General features: G+C 45.4%; 1 protein-coding gene across 1 annotated transcript in view; it reads left to right on the forward strand.

Annotated features, from left to right (window-relative positions):
* The window catches only part of LOC125947759 (uncharacterized), a 133,785-nt gene extending 123,959 nt beyond the window's left edge, over positions 1–9,826 (forward strand). The window contains exons 4-6 of the mRNA XM_049673034.1: positions 3,904–3,930; positions 7,547–7,597; positions 9,648–9,826. Of these exons, the coding sequence (XP_049528991.1) occupies positions 3,904–3,930; positions 7,547–7,597; positions 9,648–9,826 (257 nt within the window). The remainder of the gene's footprint in view (positions 1–3,903; positions 3,931–7,546; positions 7,598–9,647) is intronic.
* The last annotated feature ends 10,202 nt before the right edge of the window (positions 9,827–20,028 follow it).

A 20,028-nucleotide genomic window follows, 5' to 3' on the forward strand; every position in this document is an offset into this window, starting at 1 on the left:
TATTGCGAGCATAGAGAAACACAGCCTATCAAACATTAGGCCGAAGTTCCCAGCACAGCATTAAGGTTACTGCCTTCCACAGCAGCGCAAGCTCAATACTATTACGCTCTGAAACAGCTCAGTGAGCTTTGAGATGACAAATCAGAGCGTGTCACAAACATATAAGCACGCGCCATCCTTCGCAACAGCGCATTCGAACACTTACCCGTCAGCTCGTGCGGCGCAGATAGACGTAATTATGTACGTAAGACTGCTACACCCCAATCATAGAAATTTCTTCGTAGCTCCTCATCTGCGATGGTTGTTTGCTTTGTGAATTGACTGACGCTCACTTTTGGCGGAAGTACTGAAGTTCGCAACAGCGCTACCCTCACAGATATGCATTTTTTCGACTACAGTGGTCGTCTATGCAGTGGCTGGCATTGCAAGCTTGCTGATCTTACGAATAGTTTTAGCTTTCTGAATCCACTTTATTTCGTAAGATTTCTAACGCCAAAATTTAGAGTTCGCTTAGTGAATTCCGCCCCTGTTTGTTAATAAGCGCAAGTGTTCACTAAACGCTCTTACGCGATAAATTTGTCGTGCTGCCACAATTACAGCTGGACATATCATTAGAGAATGTGGCCTGACAAATGGCAAACAGCTCTCACGTAAGAAAAGCTTCGTGAACTTGGCCCAAAGGCCTTGCGCACTGTTATCGATGTCTGTTATACATTTTTTTAATGCTTAGCTCCATCTCTTCACGTAGCTGTACAACCATGTACAGGCAGGGCCAACATAATAGTGGATCTGCGAGCGAGCGCCAAACTGCATTCTTGCGCGCTTTAACGAAGCAAGCGCCTACCGTCGAGACAGCATTGCGCATGCGCGTCCTTTCATGCTCGTGCGTCAGCCCATACGTCCACTTTTCTTGCCAGCCTGCTGTTGGAAAGGAGAGTCACTGTGCATACATTTGCAGATGAAAGTTCACTCACGTGTGTTCACTCAAGGTGAATGTTCCCTCACAAGCGCTCATCTAGTTCCGTTGTCTTCAAAAATGGCTGTGGCTTATCTCTGCTAACCCTGGGTATGCAAAGCGAAATCTTGATATTTTTTTATTTTTATTTACAGAATACCTGCGTCGCCTCGAAGGCATTATCGCAGGGGGGGGGGGGGGGGGGGCAGGTAGATTTAGCCTAGTTAAGTCTTGGTTTCACTTTCACAACCTTTCACAACCTTTGATTTAGCTGTAATTATTGTACTTAGGTATACACTCATCGTTAAGCCAGGTATAAATTATAAGCCGACTAGTCCAAGCGTTTTGCGAGCCGAACGGCTCAGTCTTCGTCAGTCTCCTACGCTAGCTTCGCGCTTGTCATTCCGGACCCTCTCCAGTGAAGCAGCCCGCCGGGCGATATCCGTAGGGTGGTCAGACGCCGCTTGCCGACGACTGCTCAAAGCCACCCGCTCCCGCGCAACGCTCAGAGAAGATGGCCTGGCCTCGCGTTTCATCTATGGCCAAGCTCGCACTGACTAAGCGAGCACGGCGCTCCTCTTAGCCAGGCGCGTGGCGAGTCACGCGGTCAGGCGGCGACCCACCTGCGGAGAGCGCTAGCGCCAAGCCGGCGGCGGAGCGAGGTACGGCGAGTAACGTGATGCGTTGCCAAGGCTACGGCGCAGCTGCGGTCAAATGAAGGTCAAACAGTTGGCGACGGCGAAACTCGGCTCGACTAGGTTAGTAGAGGTTTCGCTTTAAAAGCTTATTAGAGCTTTGGTGGCCTTGTGCAAACTAGAGGTCTGCGGCCAAGGCTTCCGGGAATGGTCTGTCGTCCATGCGGCTAAGACTCATACGCAGAACATGTTTGAGGATTTTAGTTTCGCCCATGGCCCTGAATGTGGTTTATGGCCTCATCCCTTCCGCAAGAGCTGCATACGGCGCAGTTGGCCATTCCGATGAGGAATGAATAAGTGTTCGCCAACTCAAGCACAGGCGGTTCACTAAAGTTGCTTCACAATGGGTGGATCCGGGTTGCAGGCGAAGTAGCATGTCAAAGCCCAGTGAATGCAATCTAGTGTTGGCAAACTCCCGCGAATTCCAATGTCAAATGTTTCGTAGCTGACAGGGTGCTGCTACTCCTTTCCAGCAGGACTCGCCTTAGGTTCTGTGTCGTGCCATGAGGTTGCACCCGTGTATACCTTGAACACCGTCGGAGGAGTTCAAGCAATCTAGCACAAACGGCATGCAGTGTAACCATCATGCCACGGGCGCTTTGCCCCCACAGGGGTGTGCCAATCAGATCGTAGTTTTGGCATGTGAGACACCGGAAATTATCTAAAATAATTAACCCGTCATCATACACACATGCGTGTCGATCTCAAAGATAGTGTAGTCTACAAATGTAAGCCGATGCCGAATAATGCGCGATGAAAAAATTTGTGCCGATTCCGGAGATAGTGCAGTAAAAAAAATTTAACGACTACGACCCTCCTCCTACTCCTTTCACGCGATAGAGTGCCGTGTGCACGTTTTAAGCCCCATCGTAGCCCCAAGTCGCTGAGGAAGAGATTGTCTTCCATCGGCTTCAACTGGTGGCTGAATCGCCTTCGAACGTTCGTTTTGTGATAATAAACTGCGCGTTAGCCACACGGTCCCGAATGCTATCCTGCCCCAGCCTTGCGCAATGCAGTGTCTTTCCAACCGTCGACAAAAAGAAAGTGCTACATCGAGGCTTTATTTGGAAGTAACACAGGCGCTGCAACGGGTGCCGTATTGGCGGGCATGCATCACCTCCACGGATAATCACTACAAAGGCATTCTTTCATTCCGTGAAACGAATTCGCGGCGACTGAGAATGCGTTCTGAGTATCAAAATTTCACATGCACAAAGCGAACGCCACAAGGAAAACAAAGCATCAACCACGCGGGAGAAGAAAAAGCAAACAAAGCTGGTCTTCGAGGCACGACTATATCTCCAACTCTGTTAAGAAAAATGATTTAGTTGGGTAATTCATTATCTATTAATAGATAACCCAATAATGTATTCATTTATAAATACTGAAGCCCTGTTGGCGCTATTGGAGGAGTGGCGAAAACATCACATATAATGTGCCGACAACAAATTGGTCAATGCCAATCAACTAACGCTTCCACGCAACCATTCCAATAATCTATGTTGAAGAAAAGTTAAGATCTTAGTGCATGCCTGTTCTAAGATCTAAGAAACGTTAAAGGGACACTAAAGCAAAGTATTAAGTCGAGCTAGATCGACAGAGTATTCGTCTAGAAGTATAGCGTCCTTTTCCTGCATGCCAATTTATAATAACTTTTTTGCCCAGGAAATTGCCGCCGAAGGTCCCGCGGCTGCTTCTCAATTTGAATCGCCCGCGCCAAAGCGGAGGACTTGTCGTCATCTCCATGTCATCTTGCGTGATTCACTCTGTAGCTCTGCTTGGGTTCAGGTTAGCAGTTACGGTCAATTGAGCCTCTGCTACCGGGCAGGGTGGTCAATTGCCACACGTTGCCGCCTCGGCCGTTGTACACAGAGAACAGCGATGCCGTTGGCAGTGGCGGGTCGCGGCCGCTCTTAGTGAATCGGAGCTGCTGGCGCAACATATAAGAGGTACCATAGTCGACAACAGAAGGCGTCTCACCGATTTTCTATTTTTGTAGCTTACAAAAACCCTGTTTTCATTACGAATGAATTCGTTATCATAATATTTCAATCTAGCTAGAGTTCACGTTTGCCTTTAGTGTCCCCTTAAATGGTTAAGACTGTGGAGCTACGTATAAGTAAACGTTCAGAGAATGTTATGTATTTATTGATATATTTATCTTTATGTACAATTTAAACTTATGCAATTTGAATTAAATATGCACTTCGCTGAGTTCACTAACCTTGCACTTCTCATTTTCTTTCTTTTCAGCGAACCAGAAGCCCCTGAGAAACTCTGGTAAATAATTTTTGGGTACGTACTGATGCCGAAAGCTTTCATCTATTCTTCAGCGACATGCCCACAGAAACAGTACTGGAACGCCTAAAAATTATCTAAAGAGCACATTTTAAATTACCAGAGCTTTTCTTTATTTTGCTTTCGCGTCATTTCCATTGATATTGTCACATAAAAAAACAAAAGCACTCCTAATCTAACTTCTCGCTCCCGCTCTTGCGCACCCGCTGTGGTGGCTCAGTGGTTGTGGTGTTTGACTGCTGAGCACGAGGTCGCGGGACCGAATCGCGGCCGCGGCGGCCGCATTTCGATGGCGGCGAAATGCATAAAACACCCGTGTACCTAGATTCAGGTGCACGTTCACGAACTCCAGGTGCTCCAAATTAATCCGGAGTCCCCCACTACGGCGTGCCTCATAATCAGATGGTGGTTTGGCACGTAAAATCTCATAATTTATATTTGATTTTTAACGCTCTCGCGCAAACACGAATAGAGCCGTCTTTTGTTGATAAACCTTGGCGGCATGTCACTCGTATACGCCCTAATAAATGGGCAAAGAAGCCGTGCCTTATCGAGTTGGGCAAAGCAGTGTTGATACTAACAGTACCAGATGCGAATATGCAGATACTGTAAGAATCATGAATAGCGTACATATTTTTGGCTATCGGGCCTATTACAAATAGAGAGGTTCGATATCAGGTGGCTTCAGAAAAAAATGCCCAGGTTTTCAGGCATTCAAAGGACGAGATGCGAAATAAGCGGTTAACATTCTAGTTAGGGGTATTCAGAGATGTTCGCTAGACTGTTGATGGTGATCCATCTCGCATGTTAATACCATAAACTCGCCCAAATTTTTAATCGCAAATAGTTCAGCCATTGCCAACGTGTACGTTCCTCGCTCTTAATTCTTCAAAGTTTGTTATCTCGGGCACACAAACAGCCTCATCGAGCTCTCCCTTGCACAAATGAACTTGGTCTAACCGCGCCCGGCTATCGCTTTACGCTATACTATGCGCCAAATTAACCAGCTAGACCACTGATTCGACATGTCGGCAGCTTGCCACACCGATACAAAGGTGTCTTTAAGTCGTAGCTGATTCAACGCGGAATTGTAAGCCCACAGAGAAAGGTGCCAGAAAGTAAAACGTTAGGCTAGTGTACATGTGAATTGGAATACTTCGAGCGGCCCAGATAAAAATATAGTTTCTGTGGTTCTTCTAATTGAGCCCTAAGGGAAATACGCCAGTACTGTGCGAGTACAGAGAGCGGATGTGTTACGTGCACTTGATATAGTACAGGTACTGATGACGAGTGCTAAAGATGCTAACGGTGAACGTGTCTTCTTGCTTTCAGGCGAGCACCTTTAACTCATCCAAGCAAGTATGCTACAGGATGGCTTCGTGCCATGCAAGGGCCCTTAATATTAAAGTAGCATCGAAACGCTTAAAAGAAAGAAACGCAAGCATAAAGATTTGGATATTCAGAAATAGCGACCCCAAGTGGTTAAGCTTTCATATTTAGAACAGCGCCAAAAAACACGGACACGGGAGGACACGGGCACGAGCGCTCTTCCCGTGTCCTCCCTTGTCCGTGTTTTAAATATGAATGACCCGAATCAACTAGCTCGCACCCAAACCCTTCTGGTTTAGCTTGCCCGAAACCCCAAACTCGGCCTTTAACTTCGGCTTTCCCATTTCTAAAACTCCCTGTGAACAGAGAACACACGCCACGTGGTAGCTTTCTTCGCGCCTCAGCAGTGTGTTCCTCCTTTTTTTCACATGCAGCCTCGTGCAGCAGTTTGTTTTAAATATTATTATAAAATGGTAACAATGTAGCATTCGAAATATACAGAGCTCCTCATGAGAAATTACGAGCTCTCGACAAGGCAGAGAGTAGAATGCGCTCTTACACTGCATCAGACAATCACGCAGCCTATTGAAAACAAGTGCAACGTTTGGACATTGATAAGGAGTACCCGCCCCCCCCCCTCCCACAAAAAAAGAGAAAAAAGTTTACCATCCGAACTCATGAAACGTGTTCTGTGCTATTACAGTTTTGGCTTCAAAACCGCCGCGTATTCGGCAAAATGGACACTCTGGCAATGCCATTTTTTATTAGACTCATAAGTGCCCACAATCGCAGTGGATGTCAGATTAGCGGAAGGTTATTAACGTTCATTAGGGCGAGGTGGCGAAATGTAAGTGTGTTAAATCTTGCATTGGGTGTGAGTGTGATAACGACAGTTTGCTCCCGAGGTTGTTGCTGCTCAAAGGCATACTAATTGCATACGCAAGTTCATGCTCAGCGGTGACCGAGTCGCATCTGCTTGTCACTGGCTCCGCTTATTAAGGCAGGGAAGTTCGTTTCTTCAGGAGTGCACTTGCGACATTGCACGGAAAGGTTGCACAGTTTTTAACCACTCAATAATCGTTTGTCCTGAATTATTCTGTTCGATCAGTGCTCAATTACTCCCGCAGCTTTCTGACGTTACAGGTACCGTATTTTTTGCTTCGGCTCCCAATTCAAGTGTCGCGATCACGCAAACGTGGTAACAGTAATACGATTATACGTGGCGTTTGCACTTTCAGTTGGCTTTTAAGAGACTGTAATGCGTCTCAACATTTTCTGAAGTTCTTTTAAACGCGTAAATCTACTCGCATAGACCTACAATTGGTTCGAACGTGCCTGTGAAACGCGCTCTTTTGCAACGCGGCACCTTGCACACAACAGCGCAAATTCGCCAAGGAATTTGAAAACGTACGTTTCCGTCGTCAGACGACACCCCAATCTTGCTCTAACATTCTCACTTACATGGCAAGGCAGTTATAGATATCATCATCATTATCTTTCGCCTATTTTTATGTCCACTGGAGAACGAAGGCCTTTCCCTGCGGTCACCAATTACCCCTGTCTTGCACTAGCTGACACCAGCTTGCACCTGCAAATCTCCTACTTTCATCAACTTGTTTTCTGCCGTCCGCGACTACGCTTCCCTTCTTTTGATGCTCATTCTGTAACTCTAATGGCCTCCCAGTAATCTACCCTACGCATTACATGGCCTGCCGAGCTCCATTTTTGTTCTCTTAATGTCAACTAGACTATTGGCTACACCCATTTGCTCTCCCTGATCCACACCGCACTCTTCCCGTCTCTGAATGTTACGCCCAACATCATTCGTTCCATCGCTCTTTGCGCGGTCCTTAACTTGTTCTCGAGCTTCCTTGTTCGAGAGCTCTGTTCCTACCACCTCGTCTGTTTCTTCTTTCCTATGTTGTTGCACTGTGCCAGCTTGAAGAAAATGAAATCCCAATTCGCCAACCATCAACTCTAGTGGACTTCTTTCTTAACCTCCAAGCCCCATATGTTAGCATCGGTAGAATGCAATGATATTTGAACGACAGTTGTGGGATCGAGAATTTTATCCAGGCTCCTATTGCCTCCTCGTTAGGACCACAACTTCGGCTCAGGCATGTGACAGTAGCGCCGTCGTCAAAGGGGATGGCGAAGTTTTTCGCCGAGTAAATATTGAAAGAAAGCGAGTTTAACGGATATGGCTTGCTTAAGCAAGAGCCATTCGTCAGCACGATGTGCACATTTACACCACCGAATCGTTTCCCAGTTACAGCGTACGAGACTCCGCAAAGGTCAGCGAGGACGTCCCATATACCACGTGAGTGTTCATTCCCATTACGTGCGTTATATTTCAATGTGTTATGCTGGAGAGCACCTTGTCAGTTTTCTTGTTTTTCCAAAAGCCGCTCGCAAACGTGCCAATTTGAGATGGACGAATATTCAAGTTGCGAATATGAATCTAATATTACACACTTACTATTCATAATCGTATTTGAAAATGAACTATTCGTTATTTTCCAACATCGAAACTAACCACATATTTTGCAACAACTGGGTGATGTTCTCCGTCTGCTAAATAAAGTATAGCAAGTTATTACAAGTAGAACAGCGATAAATGTTTTCCAAGCAATAAAGAAACAAAATAACTAGTGCAAGCTTTTTTTTTTCAATTTTGCGGTGGAAACCTGCATGAGAACCGGCGATTTTCGCTTTTATTTGTAATTTAGTTATCCTTGCAGTCTAGTCGTGTAGCATCTATGAGGCTACCACTGGAGATGTTTTCCTTGTTCTTTTTTAAGCTTTTTCTTTTCTTTCTCCACTATTTGTGATCTTTGCTCAACCAACATTAATTTAGTGTTTTTGGAATCTAAGTCGTACAACAGCCATTGATTCTTGGAAAGCTTTTTTACAGCCGGGCTATGAAGATGTTGAGAGACTAATGGTGCAGTTCTTCTAATGACAGTTAGTGGTACTGCGCTTAAAACTGATTTAATTTTTCGTGATTATATTATCTTTTTTTCTCTATCTGGTTAAGCGGGGTGCCTAATTATGCCGAAATCAATATGCCTGTTGTAAATATCTGCGTCTGGATTCGATTATTTGATATTCGATACAATATACGAAATTTCCTAGTAGTATACAATTTGTATTCAAGAAAGTTGATATTAGTCAACCTCTAGCGTCAATTGGTACCGAAAGTCGCGTCCATCAAATTTTCGAAATATTCGTGAGTACAACATAGCACTTCTGCTTTGTCATTATCGCTTCCACCTTGGTTACCTGGCATATTGGTGCCTGAATGCTAACTAAGTGATGAGACGTACATCCACAGCGGCGCTTAGCCAGCCCGCAGAAAGGTGGCAGGAGTTAAATGACGATATTCGTAGAGGGGCGTGCAAAACTTTGTTATACGGTGGGGGCCACATGGCGCAGTGAAGAGCAGAGATCCGGCAAAGCGCACGCGGAGGACATCGCAGTTCGCGAGAGGAAGTCTGTCAACAGCGTGAAAAGGATAGTGACGTGAGCAAGGAATAAGGCCGTGCGCGCAAAGCGGGGTATATGATGGCGGTAAGTAAACGGTAACCTTAAGCTGGCGCCATATTTCAATTGGCGTTCGCACTGTGGTAACGAATGCATAACGCGTAATATAGCCTCACAGCGCGTGATATAGCGGTAACGCGTAATGTAAGCAATATACCGCGTCAAAGATGTACAAGGGTGAAGTATGTCATGCGCTTGGTTATTTTACATATCGGCAACGCTCACAGGAAAATACGTAGCAGGCTGGAAGGTACTCAGCACATAGCTTTAAGGAATGCAATGGGCAGCCGAGAGAGAGAGAGAGTAAAAGCTTAAGAGCACACGAGCGAAGGTACTTCTGCTGTGCTGTGGGTGGTCCCATCAGTCCAGGAGTCCAGCGGTCTTCGCTGCCCTTCTCACTTTGTTGACCAGGTTGAGCTGGTCCGTTGAGTCGGAGCTGCCTCCCATTGCCATGTGCTGGGATGTGTTATGGGTATGAGCTGTGGGGGGCTTGTGCAAGCCCATACCACGTGGTAAATTGTTGCGCATTGACCGCAGTATGGGCATATATAGGAATACAGCGCAGAGTGTATGGCGTGGTAGAGACTCAAATGTGGATATGTGACAATGCTGGCAACTTGTTAGAGGTGAAAGCGCACCCGTCAGCAACTAAAAAAATCGAGTGGTGTCGGTAAAGTGCCCGACCGCTCGCTTACATTCAAGTTCTGAGTGTTCTATTGATAACACGAAAGGGGCAGGGGGGGCGAGGAGTACCCCTTAGCAGCGGGAGGAAATGCGCCCGCGATACTTATGTTAAGTACCCCCTCCACTTGCGCCATTCTTCACAGGCGTGGAGCCACCAGTACTGCCACCACATACGGTACCACCACCTCCCCATACTGATGTTGAAAAGGCACCGTCAGCAGCGCCGAACAAGAGCGAAGAGACGCCGGTGGGTTCAACGTCCGAAACTCCGCCAGGACAGTCCACAGAGCCAGGCACGTTAGTCTCCATGTACGCTTCTTAAAACCATCCTCGGCTTGTTCTCATTTGTCATTGTGACTCAGAATTCCCGCGATAGTACACAAGCCGAACCAGTTAAGATGCTATAGCCTGGGCTATAGCATCTTGCGCTTTCATCTGGAAAGTTTGAAGCGTTGAGTAAAAGTTGAAGTGAAACCAATTTTCATCCGCTGCATAACAGATAATGCTTGTGAAATATTTGTCAGAAAGCACCGCAGCACATGACCATCAGCAATTCAGTGGTCCATTCGGCAAACAACACAATCGCTAATGACGTTACGAAGGGCTTGATGCGTCCAAGCGGAGCCTACGCCTAACCGGTCCTATTGTCTGACATCCTCTTAATTTGGCGTGTATTCTCCATGCGCACCATACACTGAATTATCACGTTTACATTTACCGCAAGGGACCGCCGTAGCGTCCTACTACCGTTCTGGTATGAGTGTATAACTAAAGGAGTGACTAACGGGCTCTTTGATGCGCAACTAGAGCACCTTACCACAGCAGCTGGTGGCTAAGGCATCTCGCCTCAATAATTTGGCGTAGGATAAAAAGCAGCTTCGCAATGTACGGTCAGATTTGGGATATCCTCTGGCAGATGAACTTCTGCCAAAAAAGATCGACCCGGTGAAAATCTAGAAGGCGAGGTTGCTTGGCAAACGAAGTCTATTTAAACATGTACTAGTGCTCAGGGAAAAACAGATGAAAGTAAAACTTTGAATAAAAAGTAAAATGAAATGAAGTGAAAATGAATTAAGAGTATCTGATTTTCTTTTTTACTGTTAAAAGTAGTGAGACCCCAGCCTGCTGGTAAAAGAATGCACCACGTTCAGGATGCAATATGGGCACTGAGGAAATGGGCATTATTTTACCGCGGAAACGGTTTCTCCATACCTATTTCACAGACTTCTGTTTCACAGAAACTGAATAATAAGTTCCATTTCCCATCATGCTCCCCTGTGGCACCTGAGATGTTACTCTAGTCAGATCAAAGTGCAGATTATGTATTTTAAACATTAGACGATTACGACGGTCATGGTCGAAAGCTATTGAGAAGTCAACGAAGATGGCATCAATGTTAACTGATATGTGTAATACTGTTCGCCGGTCTCTTACAAGCTCGAAATGTGTATGGCATCGTAACTTTGCCTGGAAACCGTGCTGATGGAGTCATCATTCATTAATTTTTCATTCATTTATTATCACCTCGAAGGCCCGAAGGCATTACACAAAGGGGGACAATACAAACATATGTAAAAGTGGTTACGTACAAAACAAGATCACAAAAGAAATATTGCTGATTGTGCACGACTTTAAAAAATCAAACAAAAATTATGAATTTAAAGAAGCAACACGGCAATACGTTCGCGAAAAAAATATACACTAGGTGGAAGGGTTGACAAGGGTAGACTATTACGAGTGGTTTATGATGGGTTCATGAACGATGTACACTGGGAACAGAAAGTTATTCAAAGTGATTTGTTAGGTATTCACGAAATTTTTGCGGTCAGTACAGATAACGAAGTGGTCAGGGAGCGCAATCCAATAAAAGATTGCATCAGGAAAGAAGGAAGTGGTCATGGCGGATGAGCGGCCGTGTAAACGTGCTATGGCAGAGCTGTGACTTATGCGAGAGGAAGTTCGCAATGGTGGTTTAAGAAGGTGGTGCCTTGAGCGTGAATTGTAATAGATGGAGTGCAGCAAACAAAGACGAGGTATGATGCGGCGTGACTTCAGTGTTGGCAGACCTATTGCTTGCTTCAAGGAAGTGACACTAGTGTGCCGTGAATAATGTGAGGTGATGAAGCGGGTGGCTCGGTTTTGAACGGATTCCAATGATACGGCTAGGTAATCTTGAGATGGATGCCAGACAGTGGAAGCAAATTTGAGTTGAGGACGGACAAATGTCACGTACGCCAGCTTCTTCACTTCCGGGAATACCTTTTTTAAATTTCTTTGTAGATACCCGAGTGAGCGCGCAGCTTTGCGACGTATTGTTTCGATATGTGTTATCCAAGATAGTGATGACGTCAAAATAAGACCCAGGTACTTGTAAGATGAAGTGGTGCTGATGTTGACGGAGCTAATGCGAAAAAAAATTATGGGGTTTTACGTGCCAAAACCACGATCTGATTATGAGGCACGCCGTAGTGGGGGACTCCGGAAATTTAGACCACCTGGGGTTCTTTAACGTGCACCTAAATCTAAGTACACGGGTGTTTTCGCATTTCGCCCCCATCGAAATGCGGCCGCCGGAGCTAATGCGATGAGTGAACTGAAAGGGACTGCGCTTTCGGGTAAAAGACATCGATTTGCATTTCGATAAGTTGAGGCGCATGTGCCACTTTTCGCACCATGACGAGATGGCATCGAGGTCACTCTGCAGGCAAAGAACATCGTCAGAGGAGTTAACAGTGTTGTAAACTACGCAGTCGTCTGCGGAAAGTCGTAGTTTACAGCGTATACTAGTAAGCAAGTCGTTCACATAGATTAGAAATAATAAAGGGGACAGACAGGCGCCCTGAGGGATGCCCGAAGTCACATCGGTAAGAGGTGAGCGGTGATTGCTTGTCGAAGTGTATTGTGTGCGCCCGGATAGGAATTGTTCATTCCATCTGAGTAAGTTTTTGCAGATTCCAAGTCCAGATACTTTTTGCAGTAAGAGCTTGTGAGGCACCTTATCAAAAGCTTTTCAATAATCTAAGAAAACAGCGTCGATCTGCAGGTTCCTGTCCATGATAAGCAGAATGTAGTGGGTGAATTCGGCGAGTTGGGAATCACACGATAAGTGCTTTAGGAAACCATGCTGAAATGGGTAGAAAAAATTAATTGCTTCCAGGTATTTCATTAGGCTTGAGGCTATGATGTGTTCTAGTAATTTTGAGGGTATGCTTGTAAGGGAGTAATTGGCAAGGTTCGAGCGGTCACCTACTTTAAAGATAAGCAAGTTATCAGCTTTATTCCAGTCACCGAGAACGGACCCAGTTTCTAGCGATTGGTTGAATAGTAAGCAAAGTATTTGTGCTGATACATGAGAGGTGTTCTTCAGAAGTTAACTACTTATACCATCACAGCCAGCGGAAGATGATGGTTTAAGACTATTGATTGGGTTAAATAAGCCCTCCGCGTAAATTTATAGGTCTGGCATAGCATGCACTGTAGGAGTAAGTGTGGGCAGGTCAGGGTCGTCAATGGGAGCAGTAGGAAGGAAGGAAGGAAAATAAGAGGCGAAAGGCAGAGAAGTTAACCAGGTTAAGTGTCCGGTCGGCTATACTCTGCACGGGGGTTGGGGTAAGGGCAGTAAAGATTAGAAAACAAGAGAAGATTAAAAAGAAGAAAAAGAAAACAAAAAAAAGAAGAAAAAACACATATGTCCGCACAATTCTATAGTTTTTCATGAAGTCCTGTTTCTTTTAAAAAGCGTACTAGCGCTTTTAACGCAGTTCGTTTTAGTGCACAAAGGAAAGTCCTCAGAACCACGCTCGATAAGATAGACAGCCGTCCCCTTACGGAAGCCAGAATTCTTGGCCCCTGGTCCCAGCCGACGTCGGAACGAATGGGAGCAGTAAATACAGAAGAAAAGTACTTATTTAGGGCGGTTGCGCATTCATCATTAGGAATAGGTTCACCATCATGATCATCAGCCTGTATTTATGTCCACTGCAGGACGAAGGTCTCTCCCTGTGGTCTCCAATTGCCCCTGTCATGTGCTAGCTGATTCCAACTTGCGCCTGCATATTTTATTACTTCATCACCCCACCTAGTTTTCTGCCGTCCTCGATTGCGCTTCCTTTGTCTTGATATCCATTCTGTAACTCTAATGGTACACCGCTTATCCATCCTACGCATTACGTGGCCTGCCCAGCTCCAGTTTTTCCTCTTAATGTCAACTAGATTATCGGATATCCCCGTTTGCTCTCTGGTCCACACCGCTTTCTTCCTGTCTCTTAACGTTAGGCCTAACATTTTTCGTTACATCGATCTTTGTGCGGTCCTTAACTTGGTCTTGAGCTTCTTTGTTAACCGCCAAGCTTCCGCCTCATATATTACCACCGGTAGAATGCAATTTGAAGAGAGAAAACATAAAATTAGCCAAGAAGGAACAAGCCAACCGTCTTGTATCCATACATTATATATATATATATATATATATATATATAAGAGATATCCGAAATTATAACGTGGGAAAGATTAAGAAAGCAGTAAAATATGGACGCAGCATCAAATCAGTGAGAAGAAAACTCGGCATAGGACAAGGCAAAATGTATACACTGAAAGATAGGCAGGGTAATATCACCAGCAATTTCGACGACATAGTAAAAGCAGCAGAAGAATTCTGTACTGAGCTGTACAGTGCGCAGAGCAGCCAAGCTACTTTCATTCGAAGTAGTGCTGAACTGGATGCAGAAGCTCCTTCTATAACTAGCGATGAAGTTAAAAGGGCCCTGCAAGGCATTACCAGGGGAAGAGTTGCTGGAGATAATGGAATAACAGTAGATTTAATCAAAGATGGAGGAGATATCATGCTTGAAAAGCTTGCAGCTTTTTATACGCAATGCCTCACGACTTCAAGTGTACCAGAAAGCTGGAAGAACGCCAACAGTATACTAATCCATAAGAAGGGAGACGTTAAAGAATTGAAGAATTATAGACCCATTGTATAAAATATTCACCAATATAATTTCCAGTAAAATCAGGGCAACACTTGACTTCAGTTAAGATAAGAGAACAGATAAGAGAACAGGCTGGCTTCAGGAAGGGATATTCTACGATGGATCATATCCACATCATCAATCAGGTAATCAGGAAATCTGCGGAATACAATCAACCTCTTTATATGGCTTTCATAGATTATGAAGAGGCATTTGATTGCGTAGAGATACCAGCAGTCATAAAGAAATTGCGTAATCAAAGAGATTAGGAGGCATGCGTGAATATCTTGGCAAATATCTACAAAAATTCTACAGCGTATATGATATGCTCGAGTAATTTACAAGAGACTGACGTGAGTGAAGTTGTCCTGTAGTAGTTAGGGTGATTACCGTTCCCAGAATTAAACACAGGTACCAGGTAAGCAGATTTCCAATCGTACGGTACACAGATGAAATCAAGGGATTGCTAGAAAATTGAGGTGAGGAGATTAGCGGAAGGATGGCAGGCTAATTTCAGTAGTTTGGCGCAGATGCAATCAGGCCCTGGACTTGTATTGTGCTGAAGGCGATCGATAGCGCTAGCTACACCGTGCCCCGTGATTAAAATTTCTGGGAAAGCATGTGTAAAGGATAGGCGTGATAGCGCCATTGAATCATTAACGGAAGTTGAATAGTGAAAACCTTAGTGAAGTGCTTGCTGAATTTTCCAGTGCAACGTTCGACAGGATAAGGACCTGCTATGTTCGCTCGTCAGTGCCAGTACTGAGTGGATATTTTGGAGTGCCAGTACTGAGTGGTCCCCTGTGAGTGGAATTACTCACATGGGACCCTGATCATGAGAAAGAAATTTACAGAAGAATAAAATTGGGTTGGAGTGCATACGGCAGGCATTGCCAAATCCTGACTGGGAGCTTACCACTGTCGTTGAAAAGAAAGGTGTACAATCATTGCATTCTACCGGTGCTAACATATGGGGCAGGAGCTTGGAGGTTAACAAAGAAGCTCGAGAACAAGTTAAGGACCGCACAAAGAGCGATGGAACGAAAAATCTTAGGAGTAACGTTAAGAGACAGGAAGAGAGCGGTGTGGATCAGAGAACAAACGGGGGTAGACGATATTCTAGTTGACATTAAGCGGAAGAAATGGAGCTGGGCAGGCCATGTAATGCGTAGGATGGATAACCGGTGGACCATTAGGGTTACAGAATGGATACCAAGAGAAGGGAAGCGCAGTCGAGGACGGCAGAAAGTCAGGTGGGATGATGAGGTTAGGAAATTCGCAGGCGCAAGTTGGAATACGCTAGCGCAAGACAGGGGTAATTGGAGATCGCAGGGAGAGGCCTTCGTCCTGCAGTGGACATAAATATAGGCTGATGATGATGATGATGATGATACTCCAAAATATTTAGGGTCACTTTTCAATAAGTTAGGAAGTGCTTCATTAAGATATTTGTCCTTAATCTGGAAAATGGAGTGGGTATTTGTAGCTTTCAATATAGCTCAAATTTTTAGTGCCCCATTTTCATTGGGTCAAGGGCGCGTTTCATTAAGGTATTGGTAATTAGCTTGAAAAATGGCAGTTTTTGTTAAACCAGCAATATTATCGTATTCTTACCAATCTTTAGGATAGATTACGGACTCGCTTTCCTGTAAATTATTTTCCTCCTGCTCAGGCAACGTTTTACGCCTCGAGTAAATCAAGGGTCATCAGTTCTTGTATTCTTGGAACTTTCGGAAGAAAAGCAGCTTGGATTTTTTTAGCTTGCCCTAATTAAGCATCAGTTTTATGAGTAGAACGGCCGTGAAAGTGATCATAAAATTTGTTTGCAAAAGCGTGTCGCATTCTATCCGTCCTTATTTTGCCGGTACGCCCATATCAAAGGTGATTTGTTCGCATGTGGAAGGGAGACCAAACAGTTGACAGCCCTATGATCCCTGATTTCTTCTAGTACGTGTGTGTTAGCAATTTTAAGACTTGATTAGGACGAGATCTAGGAAGTGATCCTTACTCGTAGGTTCAAGTACAATTTGTATTATGTTTTTATAAAGGAGCGACTGAAGAAAGCGAACATATTCAGGCCGGTTAATGTGACTGCGTGTAAATAGGATGAACTGGTCAGTTCCCGGATAATTGAAGTCACTGCAAAAAAAAAAAAAGAAAAGAATGAGAAATTTGTGCATAATTTGGTCGACCGCGTCACTAAGATCGGTGAAATGTGAGTGCGTGTCGGAGGGTCGATAACAAGTGCCAACGGCCCAAACGACATAGCCAATATGAAATGAGGCCTAGGCTATTTCGAGAGCTAAGCACACCGGAATTAGGGAGGAATTGTATGGTTCATTAGTCACAATAATTATGCAGTCCCCTAGATACGGATTCTGACATACAATAAATGAAGAACGACGATGACAACGAAAGATGTCCCTGCTGTAGCGACTTCTTCCCAAAGACAGGTTTCGATACCGATGGTGTTTTTGCAGAACACTGTGCACTGTGCACGATGGCTTTTAAAGGGACACTAAAGAGAAACAGGAAGTTCAGCTGGAATAAAAGAGGGACTTTCAGGTATGCATGCAGTTTTTGTTGGGTGCAAAAATATGAGTTATTAGCGGGGAACTTCGTAAACAAAGACCAAATATATGTTCCTCAATTTCTCTGACCCCGGATTTGGCGCTGAAGCAGTGTCGTCACAGATTACATTGCTCTCAGCGAATCAGAATGCGCCATGATACGTCACCGCTTGCGTAAACGGCCGAGGTACTGGCTGCATCATGGCTGCGTGGCCGCTGCGTTTGCGTACGCCGAGATGGATACTGTTGCTGCCGCTGAACCTTGCAATTAAGAGCTCTCCAGGAAAGCAGGACTGCATCTCAGCGACATTCAGTGAAACGGAGCGCGAAATGATTCTCCGTGCTCGAGCGGTAGGTGTTTCCGCGTGCGATGGCGGTGAGCCGCCGGCCGCGCCGGCGGAAAGCAGAGCTTCGTTTTCGTCGACGGAAAGTGAGGCGTCCGGTCCACCAGGCGACGATGTTCCCGACAGAACAAGCGTAGAAAGTTGCGCACGTACTCGGTATGGGTATTTTGTGGCTTTATTTAATGACATTCAGCACTCACCGAGCCGCCAGTTTGCTGCTGTAGGGGCACCGGTAGGGGGTTTGATGAAGGCCGCATTGAGGGAACAGCTTCTCGAGAAAGGACTGGCCTCTGGGGCACGCCAAGATACTTTCCGAGGGCAAGGTTATACACATAATCCGAGGGCGAGAAATGTAGAGACCACACCATCGGTTTCTCTGGCTCTTTTGCCGTTTTATCATCGGCAGAGCACTGAGACATTGCGAACGCCGGGGAGCCGGGGCTCATCGCACGGAACCACATGAAAGGACAGAATCGGGTCAACACTGCCGCTGCCCCTGAGCAAGCGCCTTGGGCGATTTATACAGCCCTCAACACTACACACACGAGGCATTTTCTGGCTGTTTCCCGCGAAGTCAACGTTTTTCGTGCCACGCAACACGCAACCAAACACTGTAGAGCGGAGCAGGCGCGCGCGATGATACATGGAGCAAAAACTAAACTATGAAACTATCACGACCGGATGTAGCGCCATGCCATTTTTTCTTATTTATTTAATTTTGCGTTAAACTTGTACTTCCTCGCTTGAAACGGTTTAAAAAGTTGGCAAATGCTGTTTATGTACATTTAAGGTGTATTGCATTTTGCGTTTCATTAACAGCGATAAATCGCTCTCGACCAATCGCGACCGGCCTGCGTTTGTAATCTCCGACGTCACGAACGTGTAGTGCGGGAAATTCGAAGCGGCGTCAGCACCTAACCTTCAGTTTTTCGCTATTTTCTCGCTTATTAAAGATCTGTTCGCCGTTAAGAATGGTATGACTGTGATTGTGATAGGATAATCTACCATTAAAGCTCAACTTCCGGTTTCTCTTTAGTGTCCCTTTAAAATGCCCCTTTTACGGAATGTGCTGCGGAAGTTGGCCAAGAGCAACGAAATTGAAACTATGGGCGACGGATTCTTGTGTTTTACCGTTGAACACCACTCGGCAGATCATTACTAAATTTTAACCATAGCACCCACGGCGCAATGGAGCTGATATATATTGCGTCTAGGTCAAACTGTGCATCGCCTGTACTCATGCTACTGGCGAACTCTGGCGGCCTTTTCTGTGCCAACTGAACATTTGCCGAAAACTATTCTTCACGCCAAACGTTTGGTGACTCAAGCCTTTGAAGCGTGTTTGTGTTGCACAGGGCCTCTATTTTAAATTTAGGATTAATAAACTTAACAATTATTGGACATTGAAAACCAGGGCGACGCTCACCAAAACGATGTGACAGTTGAATCTCACCAAGTGTCATCTTGAGATAATGAGCAAATAGATTCTTGACGATTTTCTATATTTTTTGTAGCCTTCTTGATCAGGCTCGCGAAGACCCTTGACAGTGCGATTATTCCTTTTAATTCTATTGTTCTCGTGATCAGTCACAACTAACTGTCCATTTTCCTTGCATATTGTCACGTTGTAGTGAGGGTAACGAAGACAGTAGAAATAACTGTATCACAAAACTAAACCTTTATTGGGAGAACGTGTGTCCCTAAAAGCAAGCGATTAAAAGCATGATAGCGGCGAGCACAGTCAGCGATCGTATAAAATCTGATCAGTGAGTCAAGTGCCTCGACTTTTATAGATGTCTCGTCGAAGGTTCCAGCGTAATTAATCGCTGGTGTCCGTTTGCCGTCCAGAAAGCACTAAACAATTCCCATCGCGCATAAAATCAAATTGCACAAGGCTCGGTGACAACGGATAGAAGTATCGAAACATTCGAGAAACTTCCGGTACATGCAGGTGCGTCCGGCGTCGAGCGATAACGTTTAACGTTTGTTATCCGGTGGAAAGCATTTACCGTAGAAATCTAAGTACAAGTGTCAGTGCCCCCCCTCCTAAAAGGCATCGACCCAAAGCTGCACACACAAAAGCGAAAAAAAAATTGCCCTTAGTAAAGAAAAATAGAAAAGTAACAAAGAAACAAAGTTCCAAAAGATTGGTAGTAGACGTAGAAAGGTTAAGACACACTAAGCTGATGACTTCAGGTCGTGTGCGGCGCCGTTGTGATTACAAAATACCGCCTGGCACGACCTTTATATCCAGTGGGCGGATGCGTTAGACCATCTTGTAGGACCGCTTGTAGGGTCGCAGTTGCTCACTGAGTTCTTGTCGGCGTATTGGGGTCCAAACCTAAACATGGTCGCCAGATTGGTATCTCACGTAGCGTCGTCGACGATTGTACCTTCGACTGTCCGCGTCCTTTGCTGGTTCTCTATGCGCAGGCGGGCGAGTTGTCAGGCTTCTACGGCGCGCTGAAGATAGATGGCGACGTCGAGAATGTCTTCGTCGGTAACGTGTGGCAGCATCGCGTTGAGAGTGGTTGTAGGGTTCCTTCTGTACACCAGCTTGAATGGCGTACTCTACGCTGTTTTTGCACCGCCGTGTTGTAAGCTAAGGTTACGTACGGAAGGACCGCATCCCAGGTCTTG

The sequence above is a fragment of the Dermacentor silvarum genome, chromosome 8 (genome assembly GCF_013339745.2).
Source record: "Dermacentor silvarum isolate Dsil-2018 chromosome 8, BIME_Dsil_1.4, whole genome shotgun sequence".
NCBI lineage: Eukaryota > Metazoa > Arthropoda > Arachnida > Ixodida > Ixodidae > Dermacentor > Dermacentor silvarum.